We start from the raw sequence: 27,682 nt of genomic DNA on the forward strand, positions 1-27,682 counted from the left end.
CATGCCATTTAAAAGTAAAATACTTATTTTCTTTTTAACTATTACTTCCTTATACTTGTTATTCTTTAATTCTCTTATAATAAAAATATCTTGGCATTTCTTTAAGCACTTGATGTGCCACTGATCCCAATTCTTAAACTTAGGGATTCTATTAAGACCTTGGTCTCTCTTTCTTATAACTTCTTATAACCCTCTAAAGAATTTATTAGAACTCTTTTTCTTTTTTTCCACCTATAGGCAGATTCTAAAGTTTTTATAGAGCAACAGAATTCTTTAATCATGTATCGACAGACTCAAGCAAAGGAAAGCAAATCAAACTTCTTTTAGCATGCTACAATAAACATAAATCAAAGAAAAGCATAACTGTACTCTTTAAGCATGCTACATCAGATATGAATCAAGAAAAACTGAATTTGATTTCCTTAAGCATACTCTAAAATAAAACTGTTCATGTTAGTCTAATAGCAAAAGACTAAAAATAGAAATCAACACTGCTCATGTTAAACCGATCTTGCTTAATTATTAGCAAATGGATAATTGCTCATGCTTTACTATCAGCAAACGAAAACTAAACAGCAAGGGAATAATCTAAACAGCATAGGAAAAATCTAAACAACATGCTAAACCCATTCAAATTCCTTCTCCTCTTCTTTAACAAACTCATGACAGCAAAGGTAGATTAACCAAGCTAGGGCAGCAAAAAGGAAATTAACCAACAAAAGAGAATTATCATTGATAACCTAGATTCGAATCTGTTCTTCATGCTTACTGCCTAGCAAATGAAAGTTAAAAGATCTGCTCATGTATATCTATATAAACTAAAATTTGCATATCATACAAGCTTAAACTAAATCTAAAACTTGTTGGAGTTTTTAGGCACTTAATTGGTTTACAAAGTACATATCTTAATCTTATCTGACTTGTGGTATACTTTGTAGACCTATACGTGGTTTACAAATCTGCACTTTGTAAATGGGTTTACAAATAAAACAACACACAGATTGTTATTACTTATTGCCCATCAGATTTTAAATATTCTGTATTGTATTTTGTTCCAAAAGTCTGCCCCGTTTCATACTCCCTGCCCAGTACAAAACTTTAAAACTAAAGGCTAACTGAAAACCGAACAAACCCATCAAGGTAGCAAGGACGTCTAAATTGAAATCCTAACTAATAGGGGTTGTTCTAAGCCCTAGTAAAGCTGTTCGTGGTTACAAAAATGCAAATAAAACTGATCATGCTTAATTATTAGCAAATGGAAAACCGAAATGCTCAATATAACAACCGACGAATCTAGGGTTGTTCCTGCTCGGCGAGAAAGCAAAGAAGAACAACGAAATCGCGGAACTATTCCTACTGCAGGTGAGTAGCAACTCACCTTGCTTCTTTAACTTACAACCGAAGAAGATAAAGGATTCTAGGGTTCGGATAACTTGAGTTTTCGGCTTCTTCTTGCGGCCACAGATCCTCCTCGACGATGGTGGTCGCACACGGTTGAGGACCCGCCGGAAAAGCCCTTCGCCGGGGCCGGAGAGGGAGCCCTAGGAGGTGCTGCGTTTTCACCCGAGCAGGAGTCGGCGCCGTCGCGTGAGAAGAGAAGAGAAGAAAGTTAGGTCACGGGAGAAAATAAAACTCCCTTTATAACTAGGATATTCGACTACTAACTATACCTTAAATATAATCCGTTCTTTCCTTAATTAACAACAGCCGCTGGCATAGTTGGTTGGCTGTGTTTTACTTAAGGCGCAGCTCACGGGTTTGAGTCTCGGCTGCAACCATTTTTCTTCCTATTTATTCCCTAATCATTAACTACTGCTTAACTAGAATATTTCTCCTTCTTTAATAAGAAACGCCCGCTAGTACAGTTGGTTGGCTGGGTTTTAACCGAGTCCAGGGTCTCGGCTTCAATCCCTCAGCCACCCCCTTTTTATTTCGATTTATTTTAAATGTTCCAACTACTGCATATATATACATTTCGTTCCATATATCTTCACAAAAGACCCGCGACTCACTTGGTTTCCTCGCTTTGCTGAAGGTGGCTCACGGGGCTGATTGGACGAAGAAGGAAGGGCAATTTCATAGCACGGAGGAATTTCATATGCAGAGTTTAGGCTCTCTGCATCACCCCCGTCAAATCTAGATTTGACAGATGTGTACTAGAGGCTAGGAACAGGGATATGAAGTTGAGAGGAACTCGCCATCAGACACAAAAGATCGACAAGAACACAACAAGTTCGATCAAAAAAGAGAAAGAGGATGCTAAGAAACAACCAAATGAGCTGAATGAGAAGGAAGACTTACGAGAAAGGGGAAAGATTGCTAGAGAAGAGAGCGCAACAGTAAATTTGTAGGAGAAGAGCGTGCAAAAGCAAAATTTACATGAGGCTTATAAAGCTTACAGCCAATTGACGACGACCGTCCAATCTAGGGTACACAAACCTAGATACAAATCGAGCCACTGAATTTGAAAATGGTACACGTCACGTCGGGCAGATGTCCGCCCGTCACATTAGGCATGCAGTGGTAGTATAGGACACATGCCCTTCAGTCAAAAGGTCGCATAAAGCCCTTAATTAAAAAGGTATAGCCGCGTGCTCAACCATAATCTTCGAGGATTTACGCGGATTTCAAGAAATTTGAATGACGTCAGCCAAAATCATGCCCACCTAAAGGGATACAATGAAGGAAATTTTTTTTGAAAAGTATTGCTGACCACCTTCCCGATTGGCACACCATCTTCCCGATCAACACACAATCTTCCCAATCGGCCAAGGCAAAGTAAAGTTGAGTGGCGTTGGTTCAGGGGTCTCTCAGCAGTTAATGGACCGCGTATAGTCTGATCAAGCATTAAGGCACCAACTGTCTAGTCAGTCGGACTTACAGCCTCCTTCGACTAGACTTGAAAGGGAGACTTGTGATGCAGAGATAAGAGCTTAGTGGCACAGGTCAATGGTCACGGTGTAGATCAAAGTCAAAGTGGTCAACACCAGGGTTCAAGCAAGGTTGATCCGAGTAGGAGTGACTATATCAGCCGATCGGAATGATGCTGCCCGATCGACATGAAATTAGTCCGAGTGAACCACCCGTCTGGTCAGATGTGGCACTGACATCAGTCACGCGAAGTAACAAAAGAGAAGACTAAAAGTCTTGAGAAAGAGAAAGCAAAGGAAAACACTCCATCTGTCATTAAATACACAGAAGCCAAGATAAAGATGCATTCTATATATAATCAATATCATTAAATAGGGGAAGATGAAAAGTCACTAAGAAAGGTATAGATGGGGAATGCTAGGTATGAGAAAAAGGGCAAGAAAAATAAGTCTCGGTCTCTACCATTTTTCATTTTCCTTCTTTTGTTTCTAACTTGAGCGTTGGAGGGCCAACGCCAAAGACTCCTTCCCTGGTTTTGGTTTTTATTTTGTAGAGAGGAGCAAGGTCTTCATCCCGTCAACGGAACTTCCACCTCCCTGGCTTTCTAGCTTCATGCCTCCGGATAGGATCAAATTGCAAAAGGCAATACAAAGAGAAAGAGAGAAAGAGGTTGCCGCAAAAGGAGGCTAGCGAATTATATTGCAAAAAACTTAGGTTTACAAAGGAAAAGGAAATATAAATAGACAATAAAGTAATAACAAAAAACTAATAATCTACCCTTATATAATAATTTATCACACACTAACATCTCCCTCAAACTCATGATGTACTAACAGAAAGTATTGAGAGTTTATTAACCAAAAATTAAAATCGTGCAATGGAATGCACCGAGTGAGCAAGGCTGCAATTTGCATGGAAGATGAGACAAATGACAAAGTGATGGTGCCATTTTTGATAGTGATGGCAAGTGAAATGACAATCAATCTCGATATATTTGGTGCACACATGAAAGATAGAATTACGAGTAATTTGCATAACATGAAGTTGTCATAATGCATAAGGGTAGGGTTCAAGAGAAAAGCACCCATATCAGCAAGTAGCCAACGTACCTAAATAATTTCAATAGTAGTAGAGGTCATAGCACGATATTCTGTTTTGGTAGAAGAATGAAAGACAACATTTTACTTTTTTACTCTTCCAAGAGATAAGGGAATCTTCCAAAAAAAATATAAAATCCTATAGTAGACTTACGATCTGTAGAATCACCACTCTAATTTGCATCTGAATAGGCACACAACTCTAGGGTAGAAGTGGAAGGATAAAGAAGACTATGAAACTAGGTACCTCAAAGATATTGAAGGATGCAAAGCACAACTCTCCAATGTATTGAAGTGGGAGAAGTATGCTAACCAAGTCTTTTTTTTTTTGTCTTCCTCTTCATTATTTGATATACATATTTGTTATAGTTTCACATCACTTAACTGGAGCATTTATTGGTCATCTAAGTACATGCCCATACCATCCTCAACGTATCTCTTGAAGTTTTTCTTTAATAGATACAATCTAACTTTCTCCTTAATGCTCTCATTTCTTATTCTGTCCATTCTCGTATGTCCACATATCCACATTAACATCCTCATCTCTGCAACTCTCATCTTCTACTCATGTGCTCGAGTCATAGCCTAACATTAAGCTCCATATAACATAGCATGTCTAACTGCAATTTTATAAAATTTTTCTTTAAGTTTTAGAGGTACTTTACGGTCATATAAAATACCTGACACTCTCCTCCATTTTAACCATCCTAATTGTATTCTATGTACGAAATCTCTCTCAATCTCTCTATCATTTTACAAAAATAATCCTAAATATCTAAAGCTCTCGGTTTCGGGTAATTCGTCATCTCCTATCTTAACAATTGTCTCATTATATCTCATATTGTTAGACTTAAATTTTATATATTCTATCTTTATTCTACTAAGCCTAAAACCTTTCTCTTCTAGTGTTTCCTGTCAAGATTCTAGTTTAACATTTTCTCCTTCATGTGTTTTATCTATCAAAATAATATCATCTGTAAACAACATACACCACAGTACTGTGTCTTGAATATGTGCAGTGAGTTCCTCCATAATTAGTATAAAAAGATAAAGACTTAGAGTTGATCCTTGATATGACCTTATCTTTATTATAAATACTTCAGTTACTTTGTCTGAAATCTTTACTCTATTCGTTACTTCCTCGTACATATTTTTAATTAGTTCAATATATGTTACGCTAACACCTCTCTTTTCTAAAATTTTTCATATAATTTCTCTTGGAACTCTATCATAAGCTTTTTTTAAGTCAATGAATACTATGTGTAGATCTTGTTTTTCCTCCGATATTTTTTAATAAATTGTCTAAGAAGATATATAGCTTCTATTGTTGACTTTCAAAGCATGAACCCAAATTAATTTTCGATCATCGTGGTCTCGTTCCTTAATCTTTTTTCCATTAATTTTTCCTAAAGTTTCATGGTATGACTCATTAGTTTAATACCCCTATATTTTGCACAATTTTGTATGTCTCTCTTGTTCTTATATAAGGGAATTAGAGTACTTATCATCCATTGATAGATATTTTTTTTTAATTTTCAATATCATATTAAATAATTTTGTAAGTCATTCAATATTTTATTTCCCTAGGCATTTCCATACCTTTATCGGAATATCATCTTGTTCAATGATATTTCCATTGTGCATCCCATTTAAAGCTTGTTCTACTTCTGAAGTTTGAATTCTATGATAAAAATTTAAATTTCTATGCTTATTAGACCTACTTAAATTATCTAAGTTAAGTTGGTTACCTAAATTTTTATTAAAAAGTTGATGAAAATACTCCTCTACCACTCTTTTATTACTCTATTATTTACTAGTACTTTATTACATTCATCTTTAATACATTTTATTTGGATAAGATCTCTTGTCTTCCTTTCTCTCACTTTAGCTATTATATAAATGTCTCTTTCCTCTTCTTTTGTATCCAATTTTTGATATAATCATTTAAAAGTTTCATTCTTTGCTTCATTCACTACTCTTTTAACTTCTTTCATGGCTATTATAAATGTACAATGTCTTATAAGCTATTCATTTTTTCCTCCACTTTCTCTTGTACTTTCTCATTCCACTACCAAGATTCTTTACTTAGTGGTGCATATCCCTTTGACTTACTGAGTACACTCTTAACTACTATTTTTAACTTTAATATAATCTTATCTCATGTTATATTAGAATAACCATATATTTCATCTAATATTTGTACTCCTACATTCTCCTTAAAGATATTTTGCTTCCGATCCTTTAACATCCACCACTTAATTCTAGGAGTTATATATATTTTCTTTCTATTGATATTATGCTTGAGACGTGTATCCAATACTACTAACCTATGTTGGGTAATTAAGCTTTCTCCAGAGATGACCTTACAATCTTTACAAGTGTTTCTATTATTCTTTCTAATCATAAGAAAGTCAATTTGTGAATTATTATTCCAACTTTTGAACATTACTAAGTATTTTCTCTTTTCTTAAAATATATATTAGTTAATATAAGGTTATATGTTATTGCAAACTCTAATATAATTTTCACTTCCTCATTTCTCATTCCAAACCCATGACTTTATGTACCCTCTCATATTCCTTATTTTTCACTCTAATATGCCCATTTAAATGACCTCCTATTAAAATTATTTCATTTGGTGGAATGCTTTGTAATATTTCATCTAAGTCATTCTAAAATTTTGATTTGATAACTTCATCTAATTCTACTTGCGGTACATATATATTAATTATGTTCATAGTTTATTTCACCAGTATTCTCTTAAGGACTATAATTTTATTCCCCTTTCTAACTACTCCTATAACTTCATCTTTTAACGAACTATCTACAACAATACCCATTCCATTTCTTGTTTTACTCTTTTCTGTGTACCATAATTTAAAATTCGAGTTCTCTATCAATTTTGTATTCTCCCCTACTCATTTTATCTTTTGTATACACAGAAAATTAATTCTTTCCTAATTATCGTATCTACTACCTCTATTTATTTACCAGTGAGGGTTCCTATGTTTTATGTTCTAAATTTTAGATTATTAGTTTTCCTATCATATTTGTTCTTATCCAACCTATAGTATAATAACTCTTGTCTATTTAACACTATACCCAAGTTTTTATAAGGATGTAGTGCTCCTTGCCGATACGTTACAATCAAATCCTGCAATGTGACTCTTACATATTTAGCATTGCATTCAAGTTCTGGAGATGTAGTGGTTCTTACCGAAACATTATAGTAGGGCCCTACAATACGTTCCTTCTAGGGAACAACAACCTAGCATTAGCACAATAGTTTAATAAATCCATTCATTGAATATTTGTCATAGTTTTAATGTCGGCTGATAATTTAATATAACCCTTCTCCTTTATTTGAGTTTGGGATCAACCATAACTGGTCATGTACAGAATTATTAATTTGACTGAATATGAATTACTAATTACTAAAGAACAAATTAATTAAAATTTTAATTATTACATTCACTTTACTTTTTAGTATTTTTAAATTTATTTATTTTATTATCTCAATTTCATTATTTTGTTTTTGTTAATATAGAATGGACTAATCCCTAGGTGAATGATCTTATCTTACGGATAGACTATCAGATAAATCTAAAAAACTACCAGATGGTAAAGCTCGACTGAGCATAAAGACATTTAGCCTTATGAAAATTCTTAGTATATTACTGGTCGAGTGAAGGCCAAGTGGGCACCAATGAGTGCTTGCGCGCGCTTGGTCAGGCAAAGCCCGACCGAGAATAAAGACATTTAGTCTTATGGGAACTCTTAGTATATTACCGGCCGAGTGAAGGCCAAGTGGGTACTAATGAGTGCCTGCACGTGCTCAGTCAGGCAAAGCCTGACCAATCATAAAGGCACTTAGGCGGCGTTTGGTTAAATGATGGGAATGACTATGGGTATGTATTTGATAGTAAGGTGGAATGGGAATGAGAATGAAAATGAAACCCACCTAGTTATATGGGTTTTGTTGGTTCCCATAAATCTCAAAATCATTCCCAAATTGTTATTCTCAAACCCACAATCTAAACACTATCTTTTACTATCATTCCATTCCCTCATTCCCAAACCCATTAACTAGACACCCCTTAACCTTTTGTATAGTTTTTAATATATTACTGGCCAATCAAAGGCTGAGCAAGCACCCATGTACTCATATACACTCGGCTGAGCAAAGCCCGGCCGAGCTCAGAGACGTTTAGCCTTATACAACTTTTAGTATATTATCGGCTAAGCGAACACCAATGTGCTTATATACGCCCAGTCGAGGGAAGGCCGGGTGAGCGTTACAGTACTTACATGTGCTCGACTGGGCAAAGCCCTACAGAGGATAGAGTCACTCAAGATATATATATATACGACCAGCTTGAGTGACCAGTCGAGACATGCTCAATAGAAGATATTCCTAATATATATACACACGACCGGCTTGAAAGACTGGTTGAGACATGCTCAACAGAAGGTATTCCTAATATATGTGTGACCAACTTGAATGACCGACCGAGACATGTTCATTGGAAGATATTCTTAACAACATATATGATCAGTATAAATGACTAACTGAAATATACTTAACAGATGATATTCTTATTATATATGCGGTCGGGTTAAAGGATCGGTTGGAAATATGGCAACTTGACAAATTTGGTGGGAAATATCTTCTAGAAACTCCTTTAGTTATAATGACGTGTTCCTATGCATACCTCATCACAAATATAAGTCACAAATAACAAAAGAGGTACATCTGGGGTACAAAAAAGATTACTTAAAAGATTATTGTACAAAGTATAGAAGATGACTTCATCTCCTAATAAACCCTAACGAATCGGGGACTACTTTACGACTACGGAGGTCACATGAGGTAGTATAAAAAGGGGCATCCTCTCCGTTGGTAGGGTACACAAGTTATAACATCTAAACTCTATTTCAAAGTACTTCAGTTACTAGTCTTCTTCTTCTTCTTCCACCCTTGAGAGAGAAATTGACTTAAGCGTCGGAGGGCCTAGCCAGGGATCTCCACCTCGGTCTTGGGTCACTAACGTTTTGTTGGTTTGTCTTGTTGTGCACAGGATCGTGGAGAGGTTCTTTTAGGTCTTCAGGAGATTATCTTCATCAAATATCGTCGTTCACCGGAGCTAGCGCATCACTTCTCAGATTTTAGACAGGATCAGTGGTGCATATCCCTTTGACTTACCGAGTACACTCTTAGTTATTATTTTCAACTTTGATAACATTTTATCCCATGTTATATTAGAATCACCATATATTTCACCTAATATTTGTACTCCTACATTCTCCTTAAAGATATTTTGCTTCTATCTTTTAACATCCACCACTTAATTACAGGAGTCATATATATTTTATTTCTATTGATATTATGCTTGAGGCGTATATCCAATACTACTAACCTATGTTGGGTAGTTAAGCTTTCTCCAGAGATGACCTAACAATCTTTACAAGTCTTTTTATCTTTCTTCCTAACCACAAGAAGTCAATTTATTATTTATTATTCTCACTTTTGAACATTACTAAGTGTTCTTCTCTTTTCTTAAAAAATATATTAGTTAATATAAGGTTATATGTTATTACAAACTCTAATATAGTTTTCGCTTCCTCATTTCTCATTCCAAACTCATAACCTCATGTACCCTCTCATATTCCTCATTTTTCACTCTAATATGCCCATTTGAATGACCTCCTATTAAAATTATTTCATTTAGTGGAATGCTTTATAATATTTCATCTAAGTCGTCATAAAATCTTGATTTGATAGCTTCATCTAATTCTACTTGCGGTGCATATACGTTAATTATGTTCATAGTTTCTTTCGCTACTATTCTCTTAAGGACTATAATTTTATTCCTCTTTTTAACTACTTCTAAAACTTCATCCTTTAACACACTATCTACAACAATACCCACTCCATTTCTTATTTTACTCTTTTCTGTGTACCATAACTTAAAATTCGAGTTCTCTATCAATTTTATATTCTCGCCTACCCATTTTATTTTTTTGTATACACAGAATAATAATTCTTCTTCTAATTATCGTATCTACTACCTCTATTTATTTATCAATGAGGGTTTTTATGTTTTATGTTCTAAATTCTAGATTATTAGTTTTCCTATCATATTTGTTCTTTCCAACCTATGATGTAATAACTCTTGTCTATTTAACACTATACCTAAGTTTTCAGGAAGATGTACTGCTCCTTGCTGATATGTTACAGTCAAATCCTGAAATGTGAAACTCTTGCATATTTAGCATTACATTCAAGTTCTGGAGATGTAGTGGTTCTTGCCGAAACATTACAATAGGACCCTACAATGCGTTCCTTCTAGGGAACAACTTAGTATTAACACAATAGTTTAATGAATTTATTAATTAAATATTTATCATAGTTTTAATGTTGACTGATAATCTATATAATCTTTGTCTTTTATTTGAATTTGGGATTGATCATGACGGGTCACGTGCAGAATTATTAATTTGACTAAATATGAATTACTAATGAGCGGGGACCATAAGAATTATTAATTTGAACGATCTTTAATTTGGACGATCTTATCTTACGGATAGACCATCAGATAAATCCAAAACACTACCAGATGGAGCCCAACATCCCGATCAGTTCGAGCACCATCAGCGGGGACCACCTTAATTTCTTTTGTTTTTTTTCCTTTTAGTCAATTCGAAAGTGCAACGTCTTAAATTCCAAGGAAAAAATACCCTTATATAGCCTTCCCTGCATTTGGGATTCGAATTATGAGTTTGCTATTCCCTGCATTTCTAGGGATAAAATTGTAAGGAAGGAAAATGGGTGCGCACGTGATTCCAGCAGTCCACTCTACAACTAACGGTCTTCAATACCTCCCCTTGCTCCATCATTCCAATAGCACAACAGCAGAGCAGAGCAGAGCAGACCGGAAGAAGATGGCCGGAGAAGGATTCAGTCTTGATCAGGGGCCGGCTGATGATTATGGAGGTAGATTAACAGCATCTGTGATCGTCACTTGCCTCATGGCCGCCTCCGGTGGCCTAATTTTTGGATACGACATCGGGATTTCAGGTGGCGTCACGGCCATGGAATCGTTTCTGGAACAGTTCTTTCCCAGGATTTTGCGGCGGATGGCGGCGGCACAGTCCGACGAGTTCTGCGTTTACGACAGCCAGGTGCTAACGGCGTTCACATCGTCTTTGTACGTAGCCGGCCTGGCAGCAGCGCTGGCCGCCGGGAGGCTCACCCGGGCCGTGGGAAGGCAGAAGGTGATGCTGCTAGGAGGGGCCACCTTCTTTGTCGGCTCCATCATCAATGCGGCGGCAGTCAACGTGGAGATGCTTATCTTGGGGCGGATACTGCTCGGCTTCGGTGTGGGTTTCACCAACCAGGCGACTCCGGTGTACCTGGCGGAGACGGCGCCGGCGAGGTGGCGAGGCGCCTTCACCGCCGGGTTCCAGTTGTTCATCGCTGTCGGAGTGGTGGTGGCCAACCTCACCAACTACGGCGCCTCCCACGTTCGCGCCTGGGGGTGGCGCCTTTCGCTTGGCCTCGCAGCCGTCCCCGCCGCTGCCATCTTCCTCTCGGCCATCCTCATCTCTGACACTCCTAGCAGCCTTGTCGCGCGCGGTAGGATCGACGACGCGCGCAAGGCGCTTATCAGAATCCGGGGCGGCGATGCGAACGCAGAGCTCAAAGCCCTCGAGCGCGCCGTCCGCGACGCAGACGAGATGGCGCAAGGGGCGTTCAAGCGGATCGCAACACGGCGGTACCGGCCGTACCTTGTGATGGCGGTGGCGATTCCTCTATTTCAGCAGCTTACGGGGGTGATCGTAATCGCCTTCTTCTCGCCGGTGCTGTTCCGGACAGTAGGGTTCGGGAGCGACACAGCGCTCGTCAGCGCTGTCATTCTTGGCGTCGTCAATCTCGTGTCCCTCCTCATCTCCTCCACTGTCGTCGACCGCTGCGGCCGCAAGTTCCTCTTCATGACAGGCGGCGCTCAGATGATCCTCTCTCAGGTATTTTAATTCTAAGTGTTCTCATGCTCTGTTTCTTGACTAATTAGCTTCAGTCAAATTCATAAGGCGGCGGTGGCGTGGATACTCGGAGCCGCCGGGCGGGCAGCGCTGCCGCAGGGGCACGCAGTGGCGGTGTTGGTGCTGTTTTGCACGTACGCGTTTGGGTTCGGGTACTCATGGGGTCCGCTGAGTTGGATCGTCCCCGTCGAAATCTTCCCGGTGGAGGTGCGGTCGGCGGGGCAGAGCATCAGCGTCGCCGTCAACCTAGGGGTAACTTTCCTGCAGGCGCAGATCTTCCTAGCCATGCTCTGCCGTCTCAAGGCCGGTACCTTCGTCTACTACGCCGCCTGGGTGGGCGTCATGACGGCATTCGTGGCTGTCTTCCTGCCGGAGACGAAGGGGGTGCCACTGGAGGCCATGCCGGCTCTGTGGGCCCGACACTGGTACTGGCGCCGATTCATGGTGACAAATGACGTCACAGAGCATAATGACCAGGCACTGTCTTCTTAATAAATTACCTATCTACTTTAACAGTATGTTATGTTGACTGTCATGATGATAAAATTACATATCCTAATTATCAATATTTAATATCACATATTAACTTTTTTTTTATCTATTGATCCATCCATCTTTCATTAAAGTTTCGAATCACTTCATTCTATTTCATTTTATTATTGTGATATGCCCTTATAATATTCGAAAAGTCTCTTTCTCACCCAAAAAAAATAGAAAGATTTTTTAAAAATCATTATTGATTATGGTAGACAAACTCGGTCGATATATTTAATGGTGAAAATCAATAAGGCATTACCATGTCACTACTAAAAATTATTGTAACAGTCACTACATGATCCAACCCAATAAAAATTATCATAAAAAAATGTGACAAACTTTAATTACTTTTGGGTAGAATTACATTGCCATGTCATCTATCACGCCCCTTCTCATAGGCCATTGCTATTAAAAATATCCAAACTACAGGCTTCCAATAAATATTTACGCATAAATATCCGCCAGAGCTACATGACAATCTTTCAATCGGCAAAGACTGAACTAGATGAAAGATAATTAGTTCTCTCTTCCAACATATGTTTTCTATTTGACATTTAAACAAACAAGTCCTCTATGGCTTAGTTAACAAACCAAGAGTGTGTTACAATTCCCAGTGTTACTCGAGAATTCAGTTCCATGGCTAGTCACATTTCCACGCCTTGTTAAGGGCATCCAGGACGTTCTGTAGAGTTACCTCTTGCACAAGCACAACCTTTTCCCTGGATTTTGAACCAGAACCAATAGACACTTGCCTTTTCTTCACACCTAATACCTGCAATATGTAAATAAGTTCTGGCCTCTCATGCACTGAGCGATAATATGGATTTCTTCAAACTGCAGTTTACATTTGAATAAATAAGTATCCTTTAGCAATTACTATGGATTCATGGATACTTCCACTAGTTGTGTGTATCCTATGACCATCACATGCTCAATTGTAAAAATATGCTTGGTTGGTTATCACTGAATGTATATAACTGCCACTTCTGTACTGAAAGATTAAAGCATATTTCTTGATAAGTCCTTGGAAATATTCACTTATCATTTAAATTTGCAATTATGATACTTTGCACATATAATTTTGAAGACTTGCCCTTTGGTTGGTTTTGTTCCTGGTTGCTAACTTCACTATCTAATGGAATGAGGTTAAGAATATATAATATGGATGACTACTATCTGGAAGGATAGTGGATACTTCTAAACTTAAATGAAGATGCATCTTTGCATATCGAGAAAGCTCCATTGAGCCAGCATACGTGCTAATCAGATGCATGACAAGGCATTTAAGACCCAGAAAATATTAGCTATCAAAGATTGTGGTATTTTAATCAAGATACACTTACAATCTTCTTATCTCTTCTTTTAGCATAAAATCTTTGCCTGGTAAGGATTCTGGATTACAGGATCAGGTTCTTTACACGGATGGAGTGGTATTACACCATAAATATATGATCATATTGGCACTAAAGAAATCATAAAAACTACTGCAAACAAGCATATACTGGCAATTATCAACAGTTTGGTCCATTCTGCAAACTAACATTACTTAAAACGGAGGGAAAAAAATGCAACCAGCACACGGTACTGCCTCAGGTCGACTACATTAAATATCTTTCCGACACAATCAGAACAGAAGTAAATATCTATCTCACAACAGCAACATTCTTCATGTTGCTTGGATTCATTTTTAGTAAGTCATCCCTCAATAAAACTTCAGGGACTATGTATGAATAACACAGTCATTTAGTAGTCTGCCAATTTGTTTGATTAATAGAAGAACAACAAGATACTTATACCATTTCACAGATAACATGATCAACATAACCAAAACTAGAATTGACACAAAGAAAATTCAAATTACCATTCCTAAGAGCAAGATAAACAGCTAATCAAAATGTGAAATATTCTAGCTTACATTGATTCTTTGAATTGACAAATTCCCCTAACAGAATCTGATTTATCAATTTACTGATAATTTGATGTGCTAGGTAAATAGTAGGGACTTTATCAATTACTTTGAATTGATACTACTACTTCATCAGCATTTTCCAGTCTCATTATTACCCCTGTTGTCTGGGGAACTTATCACTAGTGTAATTAGATAAATTTCCAATGCTATTGGATGTCATTGTTCAGTTTAGTTCACAATACAGGGTCACTTTAATATGACAGTTTCCCAGTAAAAAGCAATCATGTCTCGAGCTAAGCCGCATTAGCCACATCCATGCAGCTATTTTCCAAAATTTCCATCTTCAGCAGGATCAGAGAGTCTCTTCAATTTTCATATTCTAGATTTCATTTGTGCCCAGATAAAGTTAAAATTTAAATTGCAATATGGTTGAAAGTAATGGTCAAAGATTTAGCCATGGAGAGGGCTAATGGATAAGAGAGAGAGTCGTGGACTAAATAAAAATAGTTAGAGAAGTAATCCTGATTTTTAATATGGCAAATCAAACCTTGAGTAAAAATAGATAAAGCAAAGTGCTTCTTGTCATAATTTTGTTTAATGGGAATTTGGTTACAAAGTACAATGGCTTATGTGCCAATCATTCAATATATGCCACCATTAATACCTATTTTAAGATAACATCAATCACACTGATTCAATGTTTGTTTGGCCTTCCACTTTCCTCTCAAATCCCTTAATTGATTAATTTTGCCAAACTAAAACAAAAAGTGGCCATCTTTGAACATGCTGAAATCAATCTTAACCTAATTTTGTGTCACCTAAGGATCTTAGCAGTGCCCTTCTTAAACTTTGATATCCCATCACAAACTGATCGCACAAGGCAATAAACTACTAAAGAGATTTGCTTCTTTTAAATGACATACAAGAGAAAATTTATGTAATCGTGTTCATATTGTTTCAATATCAATCTATGCAAAAACTATTTCTGTTCTTCGCAATTTCTTCTAAATTCCTCACTCAATTCTCTTCAAATTTACCATCATTCTAAAAAGGCCAAGCAATACTTGTTGCCGAGATAAAGAGAATCTTTATCAGGGGCGAAGAGATCAGAAACTCACCGAACTAATGTAGTCGAGCAGCGCCGCGTTGGCCTCACCATCCCTCGCTGGGGCATCGATCTGAACTCCTAAAGCGTCGTCGCCGACATCTGAAACCAGAAAAAAAAAAAAAACTCTCGCAGGGGGAGAAAATGGCAGACGAGACAGAGATTGAAAGGGAAAGGGGCGGACCAGTGATGGTGGCGACCTTGGACCCTGGCTTCGCGTGGATGGTGATGGCCACGGTGGACGGAGGAAGGAGACGGAGGCAACCGGGAAATTTGATCTCCGCCGGAGCGACGACGGTCGCAGATGCTGCGGAACCACCCTTCGCTTTCCCACGCTTGGGCGGCGCCATCTCTTCGCCAGAGCTTAACACCTTTTCTGCCTGCTCCTTCCTTTCACGCAGCGAAAGGGTTAACCTCGGTTCGCGGACTCAAGCTCAGCTTGAGCTCGTCAATTAGGCTCCGTTTCAAGGTTGCTTACCGATCAAATCACACTCCCAAAATCATGTATTATCTCTTAAATAAGCAACGTAAAAATTTTAGTGTAATAAATAAATATTATATTAATTGTATTGGATTTTGATTAAGCGTCTTTTTTTCCCTAAAATACCAATATTCCAAAAGCCCAATTAAAATCAAGTTAATTCTATCGAGACGAATCCGACGGTAAACAAAGCAACAGCAAAGGCTCCGTGGTTACGCCACGGATCGCGATCCGCGTGGTCAGTTTTGGTAAGAAATCCACCATTCATTCATCCACATCTGACGGTTCCAATGAAACTTAGGACTTCGCTGGAGGGATTGCGGTTGGGAACCAGCATTTTTTTCGGTTTCCCTCCTACATCTCCTCCTATAAAAGGCACCACTCCGTGTTTCTTCACAATCGTCGTTCCAATTCCCAAATCACAATCCCTAATTTTCTTCTTCTTCCCCGGATCTTGTTTTCTATTGCAATGGCTCGGACGAAGCAGACGGCGAGAAAATCCACCGGAGGAAAGGCCCCGCGCAAGCAACTGGCAACCAAGGCAGCTCGCAAATCGGCGCCTGCCACCGGCGGTGTGAAGAAGCCCCATCGGTTCCGCCCTGGCACGGTGGCGCTGCGGGAGATCCGCAAGTACCAGAAGAGCACAGAGCTTCTTATTCGTAAGCTCCCGTTCCAGCGTCTTGTCCGTGAGATTGCCCAGGACTTCAAGACGGATCTCCGGTTCCAGAGCTCTGCCGTAGCAGCACTCCAGGAGGCGGCGGAGGCCTATCTGGTTGGTCTCTTTGAGGATACCAATCTCTGTGCCATCCATGCCAAGCGGGTGACTATAATGCCCAAGGATATTCAACTTGCGCGCAGAATCCGTGGGGAGAGGGCCTGATCGCTCTGATTTACTTGTCTGATCTTTTTAGGGTTTAGGTTTTTACTGTTGTCAACTATTGCCTCTGTGTTTGAATTTCCTAGTGGGATGTAAAAATGCTTTATTATCAATGTCTGCTTTCTGCAATGTTAATCTATGCAGTTCTTTCTAATGCTTGTCACATTGAACAATGAATGTTTTCATTGGTGTGTTCTTCTGTTAAACTTGAATCCATGAAGTTATCATGTGAGTATTCATTTCTACATGAGGTTTAAAATTGTTATCTGATTTATTTAGCATAATGCGAGGGGAGAAATTGACTTAGGATTTAGAACTGGAGCAATTACTCTATGAGGTTAATTGTTTATTAAATTTCTCCATAATCGTTTATTACTCTTTGAGGTCGTATCCTTGTCTCCGTCGTATGTATTTTCCCCGACTCCATAATCTTTTGTCTTTATCATCTGGCCTCTTTTCCTTAAGAAAAAGGCTAGTCTGTGCGTACTCGTTTACAATTGGTAATGCAGAGCATGTGACTCTGACAAGCCCGCATGCCACATCTCGTCAGGCCCAACTTGGTCTGGTTGACATCTCTATTAACCAATTCAAACAACGGGTAGAATTGCTTCATTGTTTTACGTATGGACAGGTGGAGATAATATGTCAGATAGATGGTTTTGTCGTTGATTAGGAGATCTTGAATTAGAGAAAAAAGGTATTCTGTTTTTATCCTTGACACATAGGGTAAAAGAACGTTGGAATAAGAACCACGAGTTATTGTTATAGGTTATTCGATTCTTAAGTCAATACAGTTGTTGAGGAAAAATGTAGAGAAGATGAGCATAGGTGTATATCAAAATATGAGTGTATTTACGTACTTGATCCATGGAAAGAATTTTTTTTATTGTGTCTGATCATGGCCATCTTGAAAAAAAATTAAAGTTTTAATATTTTTTAAAAAAATAAATATTAAAAATATTATTAAAGACATCTAATTTTATTAGTAAAATTTAAAAGGATAGTTGTATATGTTATCAATGATTATTTATACAATCGGAAGAAGAAATGATCAACTAGGTAACATAGTAATAATTTTATCTTGGGTCAAATTTCACTTTTTTATTAATAAAATTTATAAAAAATAAAAAATATTTTATGTTAACTAATTTGACAATGATTAATAAATTATTATAATATTATTAATATACATTTTAATTGTTATTTTTTTTAAAAAAATATCAATTAATTTTAACTACGATGAAAGTAAGTCTTGACGTAATGGTAAAAATTATTATTATGTGACCAAGATATAATAGGTTCAAATAATAGTCTAGTAGATATAGATACTGCGTACAATAGACTATCCTTAGGATCTCATATTGATAGGACCTTAGTGAACCAAACTATCTTTTATCAATTTCAACTTGGATAAATCATCAATTATATTTATTTAGTCAAAAATATTTACATAGTAATATCAAGGACAAATTATTAAAAAAAAAAAAAGATGTGCATAATAAAAGACCAAGGACACCATAATAATGGTAAAAAAAAATGATAATAAAGAAATAGAGAGAAAGAAAAATAAAATTTAGAAAGTAGTAATAGTACAACTAATATACTGTTGAAAAACTTTCAAAAATATTTTTATAAAAAAAATTAATTAAGTATAACATTTTTAATTTATTAACAGGACTTAATTTTAATTATTAAATTAAATTTTTATCAGTAAAAACTTAAAAATTATGAGTCAAATTTTAATAAAAAAATAAAAATAAATTATCAACCAAATCTAACTTTAATATTAAATTTAAAATTATCAATCAAATCTAATACAAGTAAAAAAAGTAAAAAAATAAAAATGATCAAATTTAATTTTAATCTATAAAAAATAAAAAATTATTGGTTAAATCTAAAAATTAAAAATTATTGAACAAATATAATTTAGCTAGTAAAAAATTTAAATTATCAATGAAAATAAATCTTGACTAAAATTTATTTTAACTATAATTTTAAATATTTAATATCCAAATTAATATTATATATATATATATATATATATATATATATATATATATATATATATAGGGGCCCTAAGCATAGGCCTTAATGGCCTATGCCTTGAGCCGGCCCTGCAAGAAATATACGATGCAAGAAGATGTCGAGTAATGGAAGGTGTACAGTCTTCTGTCGAGGAATCTTCCGTTATACATATATGAGTAGTCTTTTATAACTTTCGTAATAATGATAGAAATTGAACAGTCATCCTTATAAGAAAGCTCTGTTGCATTTATATTTCAGAAATCAGAATATTCTTTGGTGAATAGATATTATTTTCTGACGAGTTATTTTGATTCTCTAATAATATTGTCCCATGGATTTAGCCGACTGAGGTATCCTAGTTGGATCTTTAGCCAATCTTCTGTATACTATGATGCATGTTTTTGAAGGGTGGGGATCCAAGTCCTGAAAGATCTGATCGATCCTTGGATTGATCGACTATATGCTATGATACTTGCCTTGAAAATGCTCTACAATATGGAAGTCTAGTCGGATCTATGTTTGATCGCATTTGTAATGAGAATTGCCTCATGCATTTGCCTTGTGTATACATATATGAGATGGGAACACCTAGCCATGATAACCTGACCGACCTTATGACCGACTGACTATATGAAGGGAGACTAATACATGAGAAGTGGGGGAACTGAGACCCGGAGGTCCGACCGACTATTGGACCGACCATCTATACATTGAGAATTATATTGTAGAGCTGACTAGTTTACTGAACATCTTGGCTCTGCAAGTCAGACCGGGTCTCATCCTAGCCGGCTATATATTAGGAGATTGTCTTTGCTGCGTGCTGAGAGAATACTTCTGGAGGATGGGGAGCTAAGCCCCATATGCTTGGCCGACACTAGGGTTGTTCGGATTTATCTTGTATAGCTTGGCATCAAGTGGAGCGATAAGTTCTCCCAGTTCGGCCGCCACTTGGGGCTGACTGACTATATACATAGAGACTTGTACCTATAGAATAAGGAACTAATTCCCTTAAGTCCGACTGACTACTGGGTCGGTTGACTTTATGCTGAGAGCCATAGCGCTAAGTGAGGAGTTAAGTTTTGATGAGAATAACCCGTTCAGATTCATATATTTTGACGATGACTACCAACTCACCCTGACTTTAGCCACCACCTCATTTTGACTTTGACTGACACCTCATCTTTGGGTCCACTTATAATATACCACATCACTAGTCTCCCTTCAAGTCTAGTCGAAGGAGGCTAATGTCCAACTGATTGGACCTGAGTCTAATTTCTGCCTGATCACCTGATTTGCTAGGTCGACAAGATGACCATGCTTCAGCTTACCCATTACTACTAGAGTTAACTTTATTTTTCTCCAAAAAATGCATATCAAACGCTTGATATGATAAGCAATGCACCGATGATATGCGGGAAAACACTTTTAGCGAAATGATTCAGGTTGTATCGTCCATCATAAATGTCCATTTATGGGTAAGGCCACATGCCCCATTACCTTATTCTTTGAAGTAATAGTTGATGTATGTCTTTTCATATGGACCAATTGTTGGGACCGAAAAGTAGCTAGAGGGGGGGGGGGGGGGGGGAATAGCTCGTCGCTCGCTAGGTGCTCGTCGTTGCTTGTTTCTTCAAAGATGTGCAGTGGAAATACAAGAAACAAATCACACAACGCTAACAAGGTTGGTTTACTTGGTATCCACCTCACAAGAGGTGACTAGTCCAAGGATCCACACATACTCACGCACCCTCCACTAATAAAACCCTCCTTTTCGGTAACTACCGAAGGCGGAGAAGCCCTACAAGTTCACACTACAAAAGGAAGGGGAAAGGATACAAAATACAAGCTCAAAGCTTACAATGAGTACAAGAAAACCCTAACCCTAGCTTTCTTCCTCTTGCAATAGATCCGCCTCTTGACTTGGAAGAACCTCCAAGAACTTCAAGAACTGGCGTGGAGAGCTCTGTGGAGTCGCTGGTGAAGATCTGAGCTTTGTCGTGGAAGCGATACCGAAGGAAATGAACGCCTGCGGCTTAAATCGACGCTAACGGTCAAATCCCGATCGATTGGAATGCTCCCAATCAATCGGGGAAGCTTTGGATCGATCCACGGATCGATCCAGAGCGCCTCTGTGCTCTGGAAAAACGCCTGGATCGATCCACGGATCGATCCAGCGCTTATCGCGCGAAGCAGCAGCGTCCCAATCGATCCACTGATCGATTGGGACATCTGGATAGATCCACCGATTGATCCAGAGGGGTTCTGTTCGCGGGGACTCACCGGATCGATCGGCCGATCGATCCAGATCTGCTGGATCAATCCACGGATCAATCCAAATCTGCTGGATCAATCGGCTGATCAATCCAGATCTTGGTTTTTGCCCAAAGCCAAATCCAAAGCCCCCTAAACCAACATCTAGTCAACCATGACTTGTTGGTACATAAGACCTAGCATCCGGTCACCCTTGACCAGCTAGGACTCTCTCACCAAGTGTCTGGTCAATCCCTTTGACCCACTTGGACTTTTCTCTTCTTGCCAAGTATCCGGTCACTCCCTAAGACCTACTTGGACTTTTCTTCCTCGTGCCAAGTATCCGATCAATCCCTTTGACCTACTTGCACTCTCACTAAATGTCTGGTCAACCTTGACCCCTCTGGATTTCTCCTGCCTGGCTTCACTCACCAGGACTTTCCCAATTGCCTAGCTTCACTCACTAGGTCTTTCACCTGGCTTCACTCACCAGGATTTTCCTCCTGCCTAGCTTCACTCACTAGGTCTTTCACCTGGCTTCACTCACCAGGATTTTCCCTTCTGCCTAGCTTCACTCACTAGGACTTTCCTCCTGCCTAGCTTTACTCACCAGGACTTCCTTCTGCCTGGCTTCACTCACCAGGACTTCCTTCTGCCTGGCTTCACTCACCAGGACTTTCAGTCACGTATCCAGTCAACCTTGACCTACTTGACTTTCCTTCACAATCTTAACTGGTCAACTTTGACCAAACGGGAATTGTATCAACAATCTCCCCAAATGAACAACTGCACCTGCATTGTCCATATCATCTAAACCCAATATATTGTCAAACATCGAAACCCAAACCAAGACTCAGGCTTGGTTAACCAGGTCAACCTTGACCTAGGGAATATTGCACCAACAATCTCCCCCTTTTTGATGTTTGACAATACCTCTTGTTAAGTTAGGAAATTAGGCTACTCCCATAGCCTCAACTCCCTTCATGCCAATATATGAATCCATAAGTTAAGCCCTTCATTCTCCCCCTAAGTGGACAAACTCCCTCTAGGTAATGAAATCCTAACTTACTCCCTTTCATTCTCCCCCTATTGGCACACATCAAACCATGCCCCATTTTTGGGCACACATCAACAAATTCACTTGTTGAAAACTCTCCCCCTGAAGAGTTGCTCATCGTTGTTCACAACTTCACTCGTTGTGATCAACACGATAATGAAGATCTCATACCCTTCATTATCCTTAATCCTACATTCTCCCCCAATGTAGGCAAATGCCCATCCTTGAACATTATCCACTTGAAACCACTTGAACAATGAGGATATCCACTCCCCATTAAAGTTCAAACGCTCAACCTTGAGCATGTTCTTAACGGAAGGTTAACCACCTTCCAAGGTTCATGAAAAATAATTTTCATGTCTTTAAAGAGTCCCTCCCCCTAAAGACATGGTGGTAACTTCTGTCATTGCACCAACAATGACTTGGAATTCCTAAAACTTTAGGAAACCCAATTTTAGAAGTTTTGAGGTTCAAATATTCAAAATTTGAAACAAACCTCAACCTAAACTTCAACTTAGCCTTCCTTAACCAATCTATCCTTGTTTTCCACACGAAAACACCCTTTTTATGTATACAAATATATTTTCAGGGGTTTGGAATGGTTACCTAGACTAAAATAGGTTCAAAATGCTGAAAATAAGCTTTCCCAGCCAAAATCAGCATCTTCAATCGATTGGAGTTGGGTTCCAATCGATTGAACCCTACTCAATCGATCGATTCAGTCTTCTTGGATCGATCGGCTGATCGATCCAGCGAGCTTCTGCTCGCGAGAAATGCCTTCTCAATCGATCGGCTGATCGATTGAGGCACTCCAATCGATCCACTGATCGATTGGAGGCCTGAAATTGCTGAAATTCAATTTCAGCCAATTTCAGAAACCCCTAGAAAATTCTACAAAATTCCAAAAATCGTAAAAATTTGTGTAGACATTATTTAGGGTATAATTTATCATGGAAAAATAGTTTTCTATGAAAATACATCATATTTTCAAAGATTGACACAAACTTGAGAACTTGCAAAAACTTTAGTGTTTTCTTCAAGTTTGTGTCTAACTATTCAATGGTGATTACTATCAAAAGATAGCCTTCACCAAGGTTTTCCAAAATTATTTTAAAAACATTTTCAAAACCAATATCCCACCATGTTCCTTGGGCTTAATGCACATGACTTGTACATTAGCTTTCCCAATGATGGGAAAACACATAACTATGTGTTTTGATGAACTTAAAACTCAAAGAAATGCACTAAATCAACATGTTGAGTTTTGTTCATCATCCTAACATCTCACTTGTATCTATTGTGGACAAAACACATACAAGTCATCTTATAGGTCTTTGTGAGATGTAAAATTTGGTTTTGCCCTATTCTAGGGATCATGCATATCTATCTAGGCATTTTAGAGATATTAGACATCCACCTAGGATGTCACTTGTTAATAAGTGTTGTTAAATGCCATTTGTCCTTAATTACAAGGAATTAAACTTAATGCATGATTATGTTATGGCATACATCAAAAGGAAATAATTTTCAAAAAAAATATCCTATAACTACATGATGTATGAATGTCATGACAGGTATTTTTGAATTTTTCATAATAAAACATGAATGCAAAAATAGACATGATGTCATGGCATATGATGGACAAACAATCATGACAAGGTTTAGCATAAATAAAATATACCTAGATTTCCTTTTTAAGTATCCTTAACCACTTAGCTAACTCAAAATATACCACTTGTTTTAACTTAAAACGTTAAACCTAGATTGCCCTAAATGCTTCAAAGAAATGTCAAAACCTAAATTGACATTTCTATTTCTCTTGATTTGTTTATGACACTTAAAAATTAAGCATATCCTCAAATGTTTGCATATTCCATTTTTCCTCAAGAGTAATCACATAAATCAAGGTCCGGATTGCCTTAAATTTCTAAGAGAATACCAAAATCCCAACTTGGTATTTCTCTAGGTTTTCCCAATTTATGCCATTTTAAGATAAAATCAAATTTTCCACCATTAGGCACATTTTACTCTTTCAAGGAGTAAATAATAATTCCATTTCATTTTCAAAGGTTAACAAAAACCTTGAAAATGCTCCTTGAGTGTCAATTTCCTCTAAGTTGGGTTAACTACCCTTCTAATCGGAGTTGACACTCTCTAACCCATCTATGGGGTAGAGAAGATGCTCCTAGGAACCCAACACCTATTTGTGCTCCTTAGATCCTTTAGATACTCACTAGGGATAACTTCCCTAGATACCTTCCTAGTGACCTTGTTGGGCTTCTTAGAAGCCTTGGTCACATTTTCTAGGTCAACTCTAGGGATAGCCTCCCTTGTGATCTTGTTAGTGACTTTCTTAGACTTCTTAGAAGTCTTAGTCACTTTGGTTGTAAAGATACTTCTAGGGATATCTTCCCTTGTATCCTTGACTTGACCTCTAGACTTAGGGTTTGTTCCATAACTATATGGAACCCTATGATAACTAGGCACATCATTTTTTGCTTTGATTTTGTATCCCAAATCTCTATGGCCATTTGATGGCTTTTGTACCCCTAAACGTAGGTTATGCTCATTTTGCCCTAATAGGATATTTTCCAATCTTTTTAGGGTCTTTTCTAATTTATCAAGTCTTGACCTCAAGACTTGATTTTCCCTCACTAAGTCCTTAGTATTTGATTTTTCATTTGATCCATGAGCATTTTTATTCTTGGGCTTGTATCTATTATCCTTAGTGTTCTTGCCCAAATGTCTATCTACCTTCCTAACCTTAGGTTGGGTAGTCTTGGCATGTAGGGTCACATGCTTTTCCTTAATGCCCTCATGCTTTCTATTTTTATGGTAAATTGCATTAAAATGATAAAAATTAGAACTATCATGCTTTTTACCATAACGTAAAGGGGTAGACTCAATAAATGTTACCTTCTTCTTTACCTTGGAGGCTCCCCCTTGACTAGTGCCTCCTTGAGCCTTGACCATCTTCTTCCCCTTAGGGCATTGACTTCGGTAATGCCCTTTTTGTTGACACAAGAAGCACACAATGTGCTCCTTGCTCTTCTTTGTCCCGGGGGTGGTCTCCTTGGGCTTCTCCTTGCCCTTTTGTGTCACTTGACCCTTCTTCTTGGCCAAGTTGGGACACTTGCTCTTGTAGTGCCCACTTTCCCTACACTCAAAACATATTATATGATTTTTATTTTTAATTGAAGCATTTATACCTTCTTGTGTAGGGATGACACTTGCTCCTCCATTTGATATTTCTTGAATTTTGGAGGTGGCACCATCTTCTTCTTCTTCACTTGACCCGGATGTGGAGGCCTCTTCTTGCTCCGGGTTCATTGATCTACACTCCCCCTCAATCCTAGAGGTGGAGGCTTCATCATCTTGTACATGGAACAAGGAGTATGCTCCCTCCTTGTTCTCTTCATTGCACTCCCTTGAAGATGAAGCTTCTTCTTGGACCTCTTCTTCGGAGGTTGAGCATCTCTCAACCTCGGAGTCCTCCTCTTGGTCTTACTCCAAAGAGTCACCCTCTCTGGATTCTTCTTGCTCTTGTACAGTGGAGGGGATCTCTTCATGAAGCTTGGCCAATTTACTCCATAATTCCTTTGCATCTTCAAATTCTCCAATTTTGCAAAGGATGGTGCTTGGCAATAAATTGACCAAAAGCTTGGTCACTTTGTCATTGGCCTCGCACCTTTGGACTTGCTCTTGGCTCCACTTGCTCCTCTTGAGAACTTTTCCCTTTGAGTTTGTTGGAGTCTTGAAGCCTTCCATAAGAGCAAACCATTGCTCTATCTCCATCATAAGAAAATTTTCGATTCTTGATTTTCAAGAATCGAAGCTCGTGGAAGTGTATGGTGGAGTCACCCTCGTGTCGAATCCGAGCCCATCTCGGAATTCCATTGTAGAAGTTGAGCTTTTGAATTTCTTTGACTTTGACAATTTTGTTTCAACTTCTTCACCCTCTAGCTCTTCTTGTTATGCTTGACCCTTTCGGCGATGATTCCGGTGAAGAGCGGCCTCGCTCTGATACCACTTGTTGGGACCGAAAAGTAGCTAGAGGGGGGGGGGGGTGAATAGCTCGTCGCTCGCTAGGTGCTCGTCATTGCTTGTTTCTCCAAAGATGTGCAGCGGAAATACAAGAAACAAACCACACAACGCTAACAAGGTTGGTTTACTTGGTATCCATCTCACAAGAGGTGACTAGTCCAAGGATCCACACCTACTCACGCACCCTCCACTAATAAAACCCTCCTTTTCGGTAACTACCGAAGGCGGAGAAGCCCTACAAGTTCACACTACAAAAGGAAGGGGAAAGGATACAAAATACAAGCACAAAGCTTACAATGAGTACAAGAAAACTCTAACCCTAGCTTTCTTCCTCTTGCAATAGATCCGCCTCTTGACTTGGAAGAACCTCCAAGAACTTCAAGAACTGGCGTGGAGAGCTCTGTGGAGTCGCTGGTGAAGATATGAGCTTTGTCGTGGAAGCGATACCGAAGGAAATGAACGCCTGCGGCTTAAATCGACGCTAACGGTCGAATCCCGATCGATTGGAATGCTCCCAATCGATCGGGGAGGCTTTGGATCGATCCACGGATCGATCCAGAGCGCCTCTGTGCTCTGGAAAAACGCCTGGATCGATCCACGGATTGATCCAGCGCTTATCGCGCGAAGCAGCAGCGTCCCAATCGATCCACTGATCGATTGGGACCTCTGGATCGATCCATCGATTGATCAAGAGGGGTTCTGTTCGCGGGGACTCACCGGATCGATCGGCCGATCGATCTAGATCTTCTGGATCGATCCACTGATCGATCCAGATCTACTAGATCGATCCACGGATCAATCCAAATCTGCTGGATCAATCGGCTGATCAATCCAGATCTTGGTTTTTGCCCAAAACCAAGTCCAAAGCCCCCTAAACCAACATCTAGTCAACCATGACTTGTTGGTACATAAGACCTAGCATCCGGTCACCCTTGACCAGCTAGGACTCTCTCACCAAGTGTCTGGTCAATCCCTTTGACCCACTTGGACTTTTCTCTTCTTGCCAAGTATCCGGTCACTCCCTAAGACCTACTTGGACTTTTCTTCCTCGTGCCAAGTATCCGGTCAATCCCTTTGACCTACTTGCACTCTCACTAGATGTCTGGTCAACCTTAACCCCTCTGGATTTCTCCTGCCTGGCTTCACTCACCAGGACTTTCCCAATTGCCTAGCTTCACTCACTAGGTTTTTCACCTAGCTTCACTCACCAGGATTTTCCTCCTGCCTAGCTTCACTCACTAGGTCTTTCACCTGGCTTCACTCACCAGGATTTTCCCTTCTGCCTAGCTTCACTCACTAGGACTTTCCTCCTGCCTAGCTTCACTCACCAGGACTTCCTTCTGCCTGGCTTCACTCACCAGGACTTCCTTCTGCCTGGCTTCACTC

General features: G+C 38.7%; 3 protein-coding genes across 4 annotated transcripts; 2 read left to right on the forward strand and 1 right to left on the reverse strand.

Annotated features, from left to right (window-relative positions):
- Nucleotides 1–10,784: 10,784 nt before the first annotated feature.
- On the forward strand, nt 10,785–12,597 carry LOC122021960 (sugar transport protein MST1-like). Of its 2 annotated transcripts, XM_042580155.1 has the most exons (3): nt 10,785–10,962; nt 11,047–11,993; nt 12,060–12,597. In XM_042580155.1, the coding sequence occupies exons 1-3, from the start codon at nt 10,794–10,796 to the stop codon at nt 12,501–12,503; spliced, it is 1,560 nt and encodes a 519-aa protein (XP_042436089.1). In that variant the 5' UTR covers nt 10,785–10,793; the 3' UTR covers nt 12,504–12,597. The 2 variants fall into 2 exon arrangements, with proteins under 2 accessions (XP_042436089.1, XP_042436084.1); XM_042580150.1 differs by having other exon boundaries at nt 10,785–11,993; nt 12,060–12,596.
- Nucleotides 12,598–12,956: 359 nt separating this feature from the next.
- Nucleotides 12,957–16,009, reverse strand: LOC122021973 (UPF0235 protein C15orf40 homolog). Its single transcript, XM_042580166.1, has 3 exons — nt 15,747–16,009; nt 15,576–15,664; nt 12,957–13,320 (listed from the first exon to the last, which is right to left on the reverse strand). The coding sequence occupies exons 1-3, from the start codon at nt 15,910–15,912 to the stop codon at nt 13,189–13,191; spliced, it is 387 nt and encodes a 128-aa protein (XP_042436100.1). The 5' UTR covers nt 15,913–16,009; the 3' UTR covers nt 12,957–13,188.
- A 400-nt stretch (nt 16,010–16,409) lies between these two features.
- LOC122021979 (histone H3.2) lies at nt 16,410–17,074 on the forward strand. Its single transcript, XM_042580178.1, has one exon. It carries the CDS (start codon nt 16,513–16,515, stop codon nt 16,921–16,923), a length of 411 nt encoding a protein of 136 aa, XP_042436112.1. The 5' UTR covers nt 16,410–16,512; the 3' UTR covers nt 16,924–17,074.
- Nucleotides 17,075–27,682: the final 10,608 nt, after the last annotated feature.

The sequence above is a fragment of the Zingiber officinale genome, chromosome 1A, assembly GCF_018446385.1.
Source record: "Zingiber officinale cultivar Zhangliang chromosome 1A, Zo_v1.1, whole genome shotgun sequence".
NCBI lineage: Eukaryota > Viridiplantae > Streptophyta > Magnoliopsida > Zingiberales > Zingiberaceae > Zingiber > Zingiber officinale.

Coding starts and splice junctions, on each gene's coding strand:
- LOC122021960 (XM_042580150.1), top strand. CDS start 10,794: ATGGGTGCGCACGTGATTCCAGCAGTCCACTCTACAACTAACGGTCTT. Junction 11,994..12,059: donor CTCAGATGATCCTCTCTCAG/GTATTTTAATTC, acceptor CAAATTCATAAG/GCGGCGGTGGCGTGGATACT.
- LOC122021973 (XM_042580166.1), bottom strand. CDS start 15,912: ATGGCGCCGCCCAAGCGTGGGAAAGCGAAGGGTGGTTCCGCAGCATCT. Junction 15,665..15,746: donor CAAGGTCGCCACCATCACTG/GTCCGCCCCTTT, acceptor TTCTGGTTTCAG/ATGTCGGCGACGACGCTTTA. Junction 13,321..15,575: donor TGCTCGACTACATTAGTTCG/GTGAGTTTCTGA, acceptor TACATATTGCAG/GTATTAGGTGTGAAGAAAAG.
- LOC122021979 (XM_042580178.1), top strand. CDS start 16,513: ATGGCTCGGACGAAGCAGACGGCGAGAAAATCCACCGGAGGAAAGGCC.